General features: G+C 34.7%; 1 protein-coding gene across 2 annotated transcripts in view; it reads right to left on the bottom strand.

Moving 5' to 3' along the window:
- The window catches only part of ASCC3 (activating signal cointegrator 1 complex subunit 3), a 366,641-nt gene that overhangs the window by 80,618 nt on the left and 272,093 nt on the right, over positions 1 to 13,930 (bottom strand). For both annotated transcript variants that reach the window (XM_032651063.1, XM_032651064.1), the window contains exons 35-36: positions 7,135 to 7,246; positions 6,803 to 6,937 (exon numbers count right to left, since the gene is read on the bottom strand). In XM_032651063.1, coding sequence (XP_032506954.1) covers positions 6,803 to 6,937; positions 7,135 to 7,246 — 247 coding nt within the window. The remainder of the gene's footprint in view (positions 1 to 6,802; positions 6,938 to 7,134; positions 7,247 to 13,930) is intronic.

Genomic DNA, 13,930 nt, shown 5'->3' with positions numbered 1-13,930 from the left:
CTCACCCCGCCACCATGTTTCCCCTGTGGTATCCATAAGCTTGTTTTTGATATCTGTAAGTCTGTTTCTGTTTTGTAAATAAGTTCATTTGTTTCATTTAGAGACAAAATACATTTGGGGCATATTTTGCTTTCTTTCAAAGCTATTAATACTACGGTAAGCATATTATGAAAAATTCACTCAAATAAATTTCCCCAACTTTGAAATCTTTTTATTTCTATTACTCTTAGGCTACCTTCTAAAAGTCCACTGAACATATCAAATCATAATCCTTGCTTGTCACGATGACTGGCACCTTCTACTCTAGACTTGGCTTTCAGTGCCAACATCATTAAGAGATTCTTCAAATTACTTTTTAAATATCCTTTTCCCTCAGGATTTTCACTTATATCTAATTAGACTACTTACTCCATGCCATGTAATCCCTGTTGCCAAAACTGCTAAATGCTTCAATAAGTAGGAGGAGGGCATCAATGGAGCAAGACAGATGTAATGTCACTGGTTAACAATAGAAGTGTGAAGCAGCTGCCTTAATTATGAAGCTTATTAATTCATGGTGTTGAAAAAAAAACTTGGCAAGAGTTCTTATAAAATATCTAACCTTTTCAAATAGCAAGATATTGCTTAAAACTTAAAATCTATGTTTTCCATAAGGAAGGTTGAAATAACTATTTTGCCAGTAATTAACATATGTATTTAAAACCTGTAATTCGAAGTCACAAGGTCACACATAATTTTAAAAGCAACTCTGTTTCTTAACTGACTTTTAAAAAGTATATACCATTACATTTCAATACTTAAAAATTTTTTTACATTTGGAGTTAAATCATAGGATAAGGATAAATATGTCTAGGAGAGGAAGTAAGGAATAGGTAAGAGAGTTCTAAAGAGCTACTTTGTATGGAACCTGGGAAAACTTAAATAACCTCATCAAACCTCAGTTTCATTTTCTATATATTAACATTTACCATGAAGTGTTGTTTGAGGATTATAAATAATGTATATTAAGTGCCTGGCATGTAGTAGGTGCTCCATAAAAGGTAGTTATTATTACTTTTTAATGAATATATTGAAAAGACTAGATTTAAATAAATGGGTTGCTGTCATAGAATAAGTGAAGAGAAATAGTTTAAAAAAAATCTTCAGTCTTACACCTAGAATAGAGTACTTTACTATCATTTAAAGACAATGACATCTAAAAATGTAAGCTAGAAACAGCTCAGTTTCTTAAGAAGAAGATGAGTAAGTGAAAACAGAAATCTGAAAGGAGGTGTTAGCAGAGAAAAAAAATTAGTGGAAGTGTGTTTTCTTTTTTGGTGTTGACTGAAGTAAAGATTTACATATAATGGAATAGTGATCAACAGGAATTAGTTCTTGAAAGTATAATAGACTGTCACAAATTTGAAAATCAAATAACACCCCCCACTCCCTATATTCTGAAGGATAAAATATATCCCAAGTATCATCTGAAAAAAAAAAATGGTTCTGATGAACCTAGGGGCAGGACAGGAATAAAGACGCAGAAGTAGAGAATGGACTTGACACGGGGAGGGGGAAGGGTAAACTGGGACAAAGTGAGAGAGTGGCATGGACATATACACACTACCAAATGTAAAACAGATAGCTAGTGGGAAGCAGCCGCATAGCACAGGGAGATCAGCTCAGTGCATTGTGACCACCTAGAGGGGTGGGATAGGGAGGGTGGGAGGGAGGGAGACGCAAGAGGGAGGGGATATGGGGATATATATATATACATATACCTGATTCACTTTGTTATACAGCAGAAACTAACACAACGTTGTAAAGCAATTATACTCCAATAGAGATGTTTAAAAAAAAATATTCCAAGTATCTAGTGGACCAAGAGAAAAATACCATACAGATGACACACTTTCATCTAATCCTCATTCCTGTCTCCTTGGTCTGTAACAGAATGATCAGCATCTACCACACCAAATATGACACGCACAATTCATTAGTAGTTTTTTCATTCATAAATTCTTTCTAGCCCTTTTTGAATCTATATATTTTTGGCCTACATTATATTCATCAAGTGAAGTAATAAATTCTCTGAGTTTATTACTTGCAGGATCAGATGGAACTTCCTATTAATTAAAAAGGTTACTTGTGTTCATGATCTAAAGAGGGCCTCCATTCATAAGGTCCATGATTTTAATATCTGTTACCTGATTCATATCCTCTGCCTCTGCAGACTGCAATGCCCCAATCACATACCTCCCATCATATGAGCGGCTCCCTTGGGCCCATTCAAACTTTCTCCATGATGTTCTTTTGATGTGGGGTCAGCAGAAATGTATATAGCAAACCTCGTGCACAGGGAGGATTAACACGAAGGAAGAATACTATATCCTGTTCTGTTTTTAGAGACTCTTTTTTTTTTCGGTACGCGGGCCTCTCACTGTTGTGACCTCTCCTGTTGTGGAGCACAGCCTCCGGACGCGCAGGCTCAGCGGCCATGGCTCACGGGCCCAGCTGCTCCGCGGCATGTGGGATCTTCCCGGACCGGGGCATGAACCCATGTCCCCTGCATCAGCAGGCAGACTCTCAACCACTGCGCCACCAGGGAAGCTCTAGAGACTCTTTTTGATGGTGGGCAACATTCTGCTATGATTCTTGGAGCGTCACACTGTGCTGATGACCTCGGTCAGGAGCAACACACAAGTCTTTCATAGTTTATTACCATGGCCCATAGATTATCTGTGCATTAACACAGACACAGACACACACACACACACACACACACACACACACAGTTTGCCACTAATGTTCACTATTCTATCTCCTGCCCCTAGAATGAGCCCTACACATTGTAGGCACAAAGTAAATATTTTTTGGATGAATCAATATATGGTCTGTGGGTAGAAATGTGACTGATGGAATTTAATATGGACACATGTAGAATAACATATTAAGGATAAAACATCTAAATTATACATACTTCATCATATGTTTAAGATATTTCTTAAGACAACTCCATTTAGCTTACTTCCTTACTATTTGGAAGAGTTTAGTTTTCATCTTTATATTAAACTCAGAAATGTCCTGTTGCCTCCATCCTTTGTCAAAAGGGTGATACTGTCAATATAATAAATACTACTCTGCAAAATACCAGGCTGACCCCAACAAGCCTACTGACAGAGGAAAAGAACAAAAAGGATAGAATTCAAAAGTTAGGGTATACATGTACCTAATGTATGGAATTTTTTTTAACCAAACCTGACAACCTTCTGCTACGGAACACTGTGGAAGAGGGAAGACTGAAGGGCCAAAAACACTGTGAAAGGAAGCATACCATAAATGACCTGATTATATGGCTTTCTCTTTTTAGTTTTGAAAGAAAAACTAAAGGCAATATAATTTTATCCCTACTTAAAAGTTTATGTATTTTTAAATGCTTGATGAAAGTCAATGAATGTTTTTTGTTTTGTTTTTTTTGCGGTACGCGGGCCTCTCACTGTTGTGGCCTCTCCCATTGCGGAGCACAGGCTCCATATGCGCAGGCTCAGAGGCCGTGGCTCACGGGCCTAGCCGCTCTGCGGCATGTGGGATCTTCCCAGACCGGAGCACGAACCCGTGTCCCCTGCATCGGCAGGCAGACTCTCAACCACTGCACCACCAGAGAAGCCCCAATGAATGTTTTAATATTCCTTTTTTCATTCTGTGGTTACCTTCTAGTTTGTTTTCTCTGTGCCAATAATAATCACACTGCAACATATTCAGAACACCTAAAATAAAAATCTTAATGAACATAATTTCTACACTATCATTAATACCAAAGACAGCAAATACCAAAAGTTAAATACAATATGTAGCCTAAGAAATAATGAGAAAACTTTATTCACTGCCAAAATTAAATTGATGAAATATTATAGTGAATTCAAAATAATACTCAAGAGATTAGAAGCTTCTCAGTTGTGATCTTTTCGGGAATACTAAAAATTCCTCTTAAAAATAAGTAATAAATTATAGAAATAAAAAAGTTTGAAAATGACTTCAGAAACATGTCACTGTATCTTAGTAAAAGGAGATGCTGATAGTAAATAAGTTATAATACTGCATTGTTCGAAAACATAATGTGACATTATTAAACATTATAAAAACAAAAGCAATGGTAGTGGAACGAGGTCTTTCACACACACTGCTTTTCTTTGTCCTGTTGTGCTTGTCATCTTCTTCTCTATAGCTCCTGCTTGACCAGTTGTATCTCCTTGTTTCAAAACCACAAGGAGATTAATATGCAGTTTTGGAGGTAAGAGCGGAGAAGGTAACGAAGCTATGTGAGTCATTTAGGACTCTCTGGTGTGATCACAAAATAATATTTAAAAACACTTTTCAGTGAAAGAATGATTTCTAGAAATTGTACTATAATTACTTCAAACACAATCCTGCTTTATTATTTAATGTTTCTCTGTTAGTTACACATATGTTCTCTAGTACATAGAGAATAATTTCTAGATAAGAAATTAGCAAAATCGTGGTACCTGCAGATCTCCTTATCCATATGAGTCCTATACTTCTAATGTCCCAGTGTCCTCCCTCAAAAAGAGGTCTCACTTAGATATTACAGACTTAGACACTATATAGCAAAAGTTGAGAGTTTCATGGACTAGACACCACAGGATGAAGAGATTATATCATTGTTGCTGTAGAAATCATTAAGGGACTATGCAGAACAATATCTATGTAAATATACTGTAGTTTACCTTCTGTATATCTGCAGATGAGTTGTTCTTGTATTATTCACAAAAGAGTTGACTTTATTTTAATAAAGATATACCATGAGATCAGTACTGGTTTTAGGCAGTGTGATGCTGGAAAGAAACAGGCTACTGAAAGGATGTGAACAGACCTCTTGCTCTATCAGTGCCTTTTTATGGAAAAGACTGAAGAGAAAAATGACTGAATTCCCTTGGTACTATATACATTTGGGTTTTTTTTTAGTAGGGTGGAATAGGCATATGGTTTTCACAAACTTTTACGAACAATGTGCATCTAGTCTAGACATACTTTGAACCTCCCAACTCGGTATTTTCCAGCTCACTCTGTGTGTGTGTGTGTGTGTGTGTGTGTGTGTGTGTGTGTGTGTGTGAGAGAGAGAGGGAGGGAGGGAGGGGCATGAGAGGCAGCACAGTGCAGTGGTTAAGAACGCATACTAAGGTGCTAGACTGCAAACTACTCACTTGATATGCAACCTTGGACAAGTTGGTTACTCTTAAATAATAGGAATAGGAATAATAATGGGATGTTATCAATATCAAATGAGTGGCTTTGTTAGGATTAAATGAGTTTATCAATGTAAAGTTCCTAGAATAAGGCCTGTCACATGAAAAGTGCTCAGAGGTATTAGCTGTTATTATGTGTCCCCAAGTACTTTAAAATACTAAATTAGGTAAATATATCACGGTAGGTAAATCTGAAAGAAACATTATATTCTTAAATCTAACAGATACTAGTTTAAGATGCTTGCTGAAACTAACTAACCATGATTTTACTGTCTTCCCCCCAGAAAAATCCTGTTTTTATGAATATCTGTCTAGGAAATGATAAAAACCTCATTCTTAGAAATCTAAAAGAGATTCTTAATTTTTAAAAAATATTCTTACCTCAGAAATGAATTGTTAATTTGACAGCAAAATCATTTTCTTGAAAGCTGCCTCATATACTTTAATCCTCTACTCATTTCCATAGAGCAAACAATAGAAAACTGATTTATACAAGACCCATCCACCCATCCATCAATTCATGAACAAATATTTTCTGACTCATTACAATGTATTTGGCCCTATGCCATACGCAAAATCTCTACACTAGTTTCTCAAAGGGAAAACACTGAAAAATTGGAAAACTGTGAATGGGATACTGATGTCTATTGAGAATGATAAAGCAATAGGGGAGGTAGGAAAAAAGCTAATAAGTAAGTGAACTACAGCAGAATCAGTGAATTTATAAGAGAAGGACCTTAAAGACATTAGAGCCCAATGGGTCTTAACTTTTTAAAAAAGTACTAACACACCTGAGGGGTAAAATAAAATACCGTATTTACTTATAACATATATCCTGATTAATGTGCCAACAAAGTTTTATGGTAAATTATTACACTTAAAGTCAACAACAACAACAAAATAATGCATATATAATATGAAGGAAGGAAGTGGAGAAGATACTCCTAATAGTAATTTTAACTTCAATATTAAATTTAGTTCTTAGCTTCTTGGCAAAAAAGCAAAATGAACATAGTATAGTTTTTTACCATGTGATAAATCTGACTGTATATTTTCTTTTGGAAGGGGGGAATGGGAGGAGTTAACTTTTCTGGCATTAATTCTAAGAGAACTTAATCAAGTGGATCCTTATGTTAAGAAACATCAGCAACAGCACAGTTCCAACAAGAATTACCCAAAAAAAGCAATAAGAAAAGCTTTCAACTATAATCCAGAGAGGTTATTACATTGAAGGCTAGGGAGATCACCTGGCTGCTGAGGAGAGCCCAGTTTATACCTTTATCCTGGCTTAAATATCAATAGTGCCCCATTCCATTCTCAGACTGACCCAAGTTTGGATGATAAATTACACGGTCATCTTATCTATGGGGAATTTAGTCGAGATTTGCTTTGTAGTGATCGCGTTTGACAGAAGAAAGAACTTCATAAACAGTTTCTGCCAAATTTCAAGAGGAACTAGATGGCAACAAATTAAGACCCAAATTAAAAGTGAAGGTATGAAATATATAAAATATAATCTCTATGTATTAAAAACAATGCAATAATATCATGAAACTCACACTTAGAATTGAAAGCAATTCTTCAGTACCACATTCAGGTTTCAAACGCTCCTTGAACATTTTAACTGTTTGGTGCTTTAAATAGTAGTAAGAGGCAATCCGGCCATATGTCAGTGGTTCAATGCTCCGATTATCCTGTTTCAAAAGAAATATAAAATAACATAAATAAAAAGTACAATAGAAGTGTATATATTCATAAAATTAATAATTCATACTGTAGGTTGCTGTTTCAACTGTTTCATTACAATTTTTGGTTATCATTAGAAGCAGAAGCCCTATTGTTAAAAAGCCGGGCCATCTTTTCAATTGGAATGTGTATGACCAAGTCGTACCTCTCCCATCTCAATACAGTAGGAATGTTCCAATTCAACCAGGGACTTCTCAACCAGATTGGACAGAAACTTGTTCACAGAATCATGGCTCACATCACTCAAATTGTAGTAGCTAGAAAACAAGCAAGGTCATTATTTGTTTCAAAATATTTCTTATTAAAACCATCATTTCAATTTCACCTCGCTCTTTTCAGAATTAAAAAAAAATCCATTTATAGCAAATCAAAGGAATAAAGCAATTGCAATTACCACTTCCATTTTACAGATCAAAATCCCCATACTACTAAAAAAAAAAAAAAAATCCCCATACTAAGGTTTATTGACACTGATGAACAATGGCAATATGTTAAAAATATGCAAGATAAGCAGATAAAATTCAGCAGCACATTAAAAAGATACAAATTTTCAGTGTTAAAACTGACATTATTTCAGTTTACACATCTACAGCAAACTAAACTTATATACTAGATTTAGAAAAAGTGAGAAGCATATTATATATAAATATATAATTCCCTTTTTTATGTAAAATCTCATCCTCAGTAACATTAAAAAACTCAAAGAACAATTGATTTGGGTGGCAGATGAGTTCTTTTAGGAAATTTAGTCAATTGTTCCCCTAATGCTTAAGGAGTAAATATTCTAAAGATTAGAAGGAACATCATCAGGCTAACAAAATAAGCATTGTAAGTAAGCTTACCTATACAGAAAACACATAGGTTCAGCTCTATATATCTTCTGAGCAAAAAACCTAAGCACATGCAATTCACCTGAATGCTCCTCCCTGTAACTCCAAGAGATTTTTGGCAAATCCCTAAGATCACTAGGAATCCGTGTCTGGGAAAAGATCCAAGAGGTGAGGGACTGCCTCCAGAGTCATGGCAGATTGCTAATTCCCGTTGTGTGAACCCTGTCCACTAGTCAGCATGGAGAATTACATGCCCTACCTCTACCCAAGTCAAAGAACAGGAGTGGAAAGTGGCCTCAGAGAACAGACTCTCATCACTGAAACCCAGCACGAGGGGATTTGTATCTGTACAGGACTAGGAAGGGGGTGGTCACAGCCTGAAGAAGAAAAGTGTTAACAATCTCAAATGGGAGAGGTCTAAAGGCCTCTCAAGCATGGTGATTTTTTTTTTCTTTTCCTTTCTTCCAAGGGAAAGATTTGGGGCCAATACTATAAAAATTTATTTAAAAACAGAAAAAGCAGGACTTAAATCATGGCAGGATATATTTTCACTAGAAAGAGAAGTTAGCCCAAAAGTCTAGGTACAACCAAATATATGAGTTTCCACTGAGTATGGATTAATAATAGGTTATTTATTTGGGAAAATAACTGTAAATCATAGTTATATGCTGAGGATTTCAATTCTCATAGAAGAGAATTAGTTACTTTAAATTTTAGTCTGTAGAGAAATTATTGCCCTTCCTGGAAAAGTTCTTTTCATAAACCAAAATAAAGCAATATTTATCAATGAACAAATACTAGACAGATCAGTGCTGTTGTTACTTTAAACAAAATGCACCTACTTTTATCTAACCAGGCATATGTGAAGGTGAAAAACCAGCATTAGAAACCATTAGAAAATATTTCCTTTATCCTGAACTGTGACTGAGAAGGAGTATATAGTTAGAATAATTTATTCTGCATTAGAGGTGAAAATAAAAATTCTGAACATTCAAGGCTCCATAAAAGAGACAGATCCCCAAAGCTGTTTCAAATTATTAACAATATTTTTTTGTCTTTCATTTTTTTCCCCCAACAAATGAAATTTATCAGCCAAACTTTCTGCAACGTAAGTGCTTACTTTATATTTCACATTCTTTTGGCTTGCTAAGCCTATAAATTTTCCAACACGATTTTCAGCTGTCTGGACTAATATATAGTTGATAAAGTTATATCTAAATAGTAAAAAAAACAGTGAAAATGTGCCCAGGACACTGAATAAGTAGTATTATTTGCAGAGCAAGAATCAAGCTATCTTTATGCAATTAAAATTACAGAAGGAAGACATTATGAAAATAATATTACCGTGAAAAACAAAAAGTTATGATTCCATTTTTATCTATAAATTTCTTAGGCCATTTGAAAACAAAAAATCTCATGGTTACTGCTATGGATCACCATAAGTCATTCCCATGTACGTATAACTGGAATGCCAACATTACCATATTATGCTTAAATGAATAATTTGGTACACTTACAAATAATACTTAAAACCATTAATGATAAAAACTTTTCTCCAAAAATTATAGGTTCTTTTTTAAATAATTATTTTACTTACTGTTTTATGTATTTACAAGATATATTTTGATGGGCTAATATCCCTTCTGAAGTTTGTTCATTTACATCTATTGGAAAAATTTTTAGACTACTTTGTGGCTTTTATCCAGAGAAAGTACAGTCAGGGTAAATATTTTTTAAACATTTACAGTGAGTTGTAAAAAAGAAAAAAAAATGAAGTAAGATCATGGCTCTGAGACTGCAACAAATTATCTGATGACTACACTAAAATATCGTAATCTAACTTGCTAAAAATTCATGCATTTTTTGAGCAGAATAACTTTAAAAACTTCCATGGATTATTTCTTAATATAGTTGTTCTTTTTCAATATGCTCACCAACATTCTTACTGACTTGCATATGAGAAATGAAATATCAAAACTTTTATCCTTATTACATCTGGGGGGGTAATCTAGAATTTTAAAAATCCCTAAAATTGTTTTCTTCAGATATTCTGGCATATGTGATAACTTTATTTATTTTTTAAAAGTGACAACTTTAAAAACAGAGAGGGCTAGTTAAAATATTACATTCTTAAATATAATAGTAAAATCTCAATCATTAAAAAACTTTCTCCCATGCAGCCAACAAGGATACTAAAATGCATCTATTTTTGTTAGTGGTATAACTTCACTGACTTATACCAAATATTATTCTTTGTTAATATTTGAACTGAGATTCTAAGGTTACATAAATATTTTCAAATCCTTAAGAAAGTACACTGCTACATCTTAATTAAATGTATAATTTACAAGACACTATAAAGTAATAAAACTAAGTGTAAATGGAATTGTTTTTTAGGTCCCATAAAATTTTGAGAGAGAATATATTCTAACACTTTTTTTGTGAATAAAGGATGGAGTTTATATTTACATGATCTTCATTAGTAGCATTATATGGCCTTCGCTTCTAACATGTAAACTTTTCAGTCACTGTGCAATTTCTAGCCTAAACAATTATAAGCATTTAGCTTAAAAAAATTACATATCATTAATTTCAATAACCACTTTACTAACTTGAAAAAAGCATGCAACTGCTAAGGAAAAAGGTCTGTTTTCATGTTGCACTTTCCACAGTAGAAAATTTATAATTTACTGGTTATTAAAACAGAAATATTATACAACTGTTTAATTATGGATAAAGGATACAATGTAGTTTCACGCTCACTGCATTGAATCGCCAAGTCATTATCTTCTCTTTGCCATAAACAGACAGCCTACCTTTTTGTCAGCATGCTATTTCATTTATTTCACAGAGAAACCCAGTTCCACAATAATTGACTTGTCAGAGGCCCTAATTTATGAGGCTGAGCTCTGTAAGATTTCTCTATATTGGATTCAACCTGCACACAAGCAGGGTTGAATATTTACAATGCTGTTAACAGGTGCTGAGTTGTTTAATGATTCTAATAGCCAGAAGCATACTGAGAAAGCCAGCGGGATCACAATTACAGGCTGTTTGAACACAACAATTACTAGTCCCCTGAGAGGTGTGAAAGTCAAAGGCAGTTTGATACTGACAGCATCTAGCACATGGGCTAGACAAGCTAACTTCTATTAGCAGTCCACTGGGAAGAAATTATAAACAAACCTCTCCCTATCATAAAATTTTACAAAGTTCATTAAATTTACAGTCAAAAAGTAAAACAACTTTTAAAATATTATCTTTAAAAGATCTTATCAAAGGACAAACAAGAATACCACACATGAAACTTCAAGTTATCTTTTTTCAACGTTAATAAGGACGCTGAAAATGAAAGAGATTTTATTGTAATGTAAAACATAGATAAAGTTACACCAAACAGTTTGGATTTAATGTGAATAGTGGCAGCTATTTCCTGTTTGGTTTATGTAAACCTGGCCAGAGACCTCGCTGGGAAATTTTTCATCAGTATCGAAATGCTGCTGCTATAACTGTCAGTACTGGGAAGTCATTTGTTACAGCACCATGTTTTTTTATGTTCAGATTATGCAGCAGTAATAATGACACAAATAATGAAAGTGGTTGCAGGGACAGCTGAAACTACCACAACATTTTTTTGCCCTAGAATTATTTAGAAGCTTTCTCAGGGGAAAACAGAGAGTAAAATTGAACATACAAATTGAATCCAGAACTCAATTTGAAATATATTAGATTTCATGATGCACCAATACATGTGTTTATATATATTTGAATGAACTAATGTATATATGTATGTGTGTCTACATATATATTTACACATATAAATATGTATCTGTATAAGCATACATATATTTGCATATACATGCATATCAAAAACTTAAGGATATACACAGACATACAGAGAACAACCAGGAACTGAAATCTTTCTCAACATAAATTTTATTTTTGGTGGTGGTGTTGGGGGGACACTTTACAGTAATATGATTAAATGAAGGGGGTTGGAGAATTGGGTCATATTTATTTACCTATATGTGACTATATTTTGAGAGTGGTGTTTGCCCTTTGTATTTTAAATAAACTTCAGCTTTTCCTTGTTACACATACATGCATGCACATATGTGTGTATACAAGACCCTCCCACCCAAAGAAAAGTCAAATCTCAATTTATGGCACTGAATGACAGGAGGCATGAAGTATATATTAAAACTACATATAACACAAGCTCTTCATTTGAGACAATGATTTTAGGTTTCTTAAAACTTTTACGAGATCTACAAATAAGCAGAAAAAGTGTACCAATTTCCTGTGCCTTTCTTTGCTTCTAGCTTTGTGTATAGGTGATTTTAACACAGACAATAATAAAAAGATATAAGGGCCAATCAGAAAGAAAATTGCAGGGCGTGCTATAGCAGACTAAGTAAAATAAGTAACTCGTTAAACTTTATTTAGGCACGTTTTCCCATTTTTATCCAGATGTAAAGGTATAGATATTAAAAATGACAATTTTTTTTTTGCATCAAACGAACAAAAGTATTATACATTCAGAATTAGTATGGTATGGTTTCCAAAGAGAACACATTTTCCATCACAGCACTGAAAAGAGATCTGGAGAGAAAGTATGGATATTTGAATTCTGGACCTGATAATGGGCTCAGGGATGAAGAATGTGGCCTCTGGAACCAGAATGCCTGGATTCTATCAGTAGTTCTGCCTCTGTCACTCAGACCTGCCTGACTGTGGGCAAGCTGCTTAATCTCCCTGTGCTTCAGTTTCTTCATTTATAAAATGGGGGTCAAAACAGTACTAAATGAGTTAGGCTCTTGAAACAGCATCTCAAATACAGCAGACACAATAATAAATAATATTAGTGTAGTTTTTGTTTCCCATTTTATTAACTTCAATTTTTATTTTTATATATTCTTCTTGTATTTGTTTTTGCTAATGTTCTTCTAGTTTCTTGAGACGGATATTTAATTATTTTCAAGCATTCACGCTTTCCTGTAGGTGCCCTAAAGATATGAATGTTCCTTGGAACTGTGCGTTGATTAAAATTCACAGGTTTTGTTCTAAAACATTTTTATTTTTGTATAGTTCTAGCCTATACCTATTTAAAAAAAATTTCATCTTTCACTAGAATAAAAGTAGTTAAATGCCAAGCAGTTAGATTTTTTTGCCATCCTTTCTCTTGTTTATTTCTGGTTTTATTGCATTACACTGTGAGAATGTAGCCTTATGATCTCTACATTCTGAAATACAGTGAGTTGCTCTTTGTAGTCTAGTACATGGTATATATATATATATGTATTTTTTGCGGTACGCAGGACTCTCACTGTTGTGGCCTCTCTCGTTGTGGAGCACAGACTCCGGCCGCGCAGGCTCAGCGGCCATGGCTCACGGGCCCAGCCCCTCCGCAGCATGTGGGATCTTCCTGGACCGGGACACGAACCTGTGTCCCCTGCATCGGCAGGCGGACTCTCAACCACTGCGCCACCAGGGAAGCCCCATGGTATATTTTTATAACTAAAATTCCATTAGTGTTTTTAAGTACGGCATATTCTTTTTTGGGGGTACTACGAACACACACACATATTCAAGGCTATTGTTATTCAAATCTTTTATTTTATGAAATACTTTATATCTCTTTGACATGCTGATTTTTGAGGGATATGTGTTAAAGTCTCTCAACATGACTATAATTTAGTTAACATCTTAGATTTCTATTGGTTTTGCTTTATATATATATATATGTATATATGTATATATATATATATATTTTGCGGTACGCGGGCCTCTCACTGCTGTGGCCTCTCCCATTGCGGAGCACAGGCTCCAGACGCGCAGGCTCAGTGGCCATGGCTCACGGGCACAGCCGCTCCACGGCCTGTGGGATCCTCCAGACTGGGGCACGAACCCGTGTCCCCTGAATCGGCAGGCGGACTCTCAACCACTGCACCACCAGGGAAGCCCTGCTTTATATAGTTTGATGCTATATTTCTAGTTATCTAAAAATTTATAATCTACTATAACTTTTAGTGATTGTACTTGTTATCAATATAACCATTCTTCATTGTCCTTTTTAATGTTTATTGCCTTGAATCTCATTTTGTCTGATTT

Source organism: Phocoena sinus, chromosome 12 (genome assembly GCF_008692025.1).
Source record: "Phocoena sinus isolate mPhoSin1 chromosome 12, mPhoSin1.pri, whole genome shotgun sequence".
NCBI lineage: Eukaryota > Metazoa > Chordata > Mammalia > Artiodactyla > Phocoenidae > Phocoena > Phocoena sinus.
Note: the sequence above shows the minus strand (reverse complement) of the source record. Positions and strands in the feature narration are given on the sequence as shown.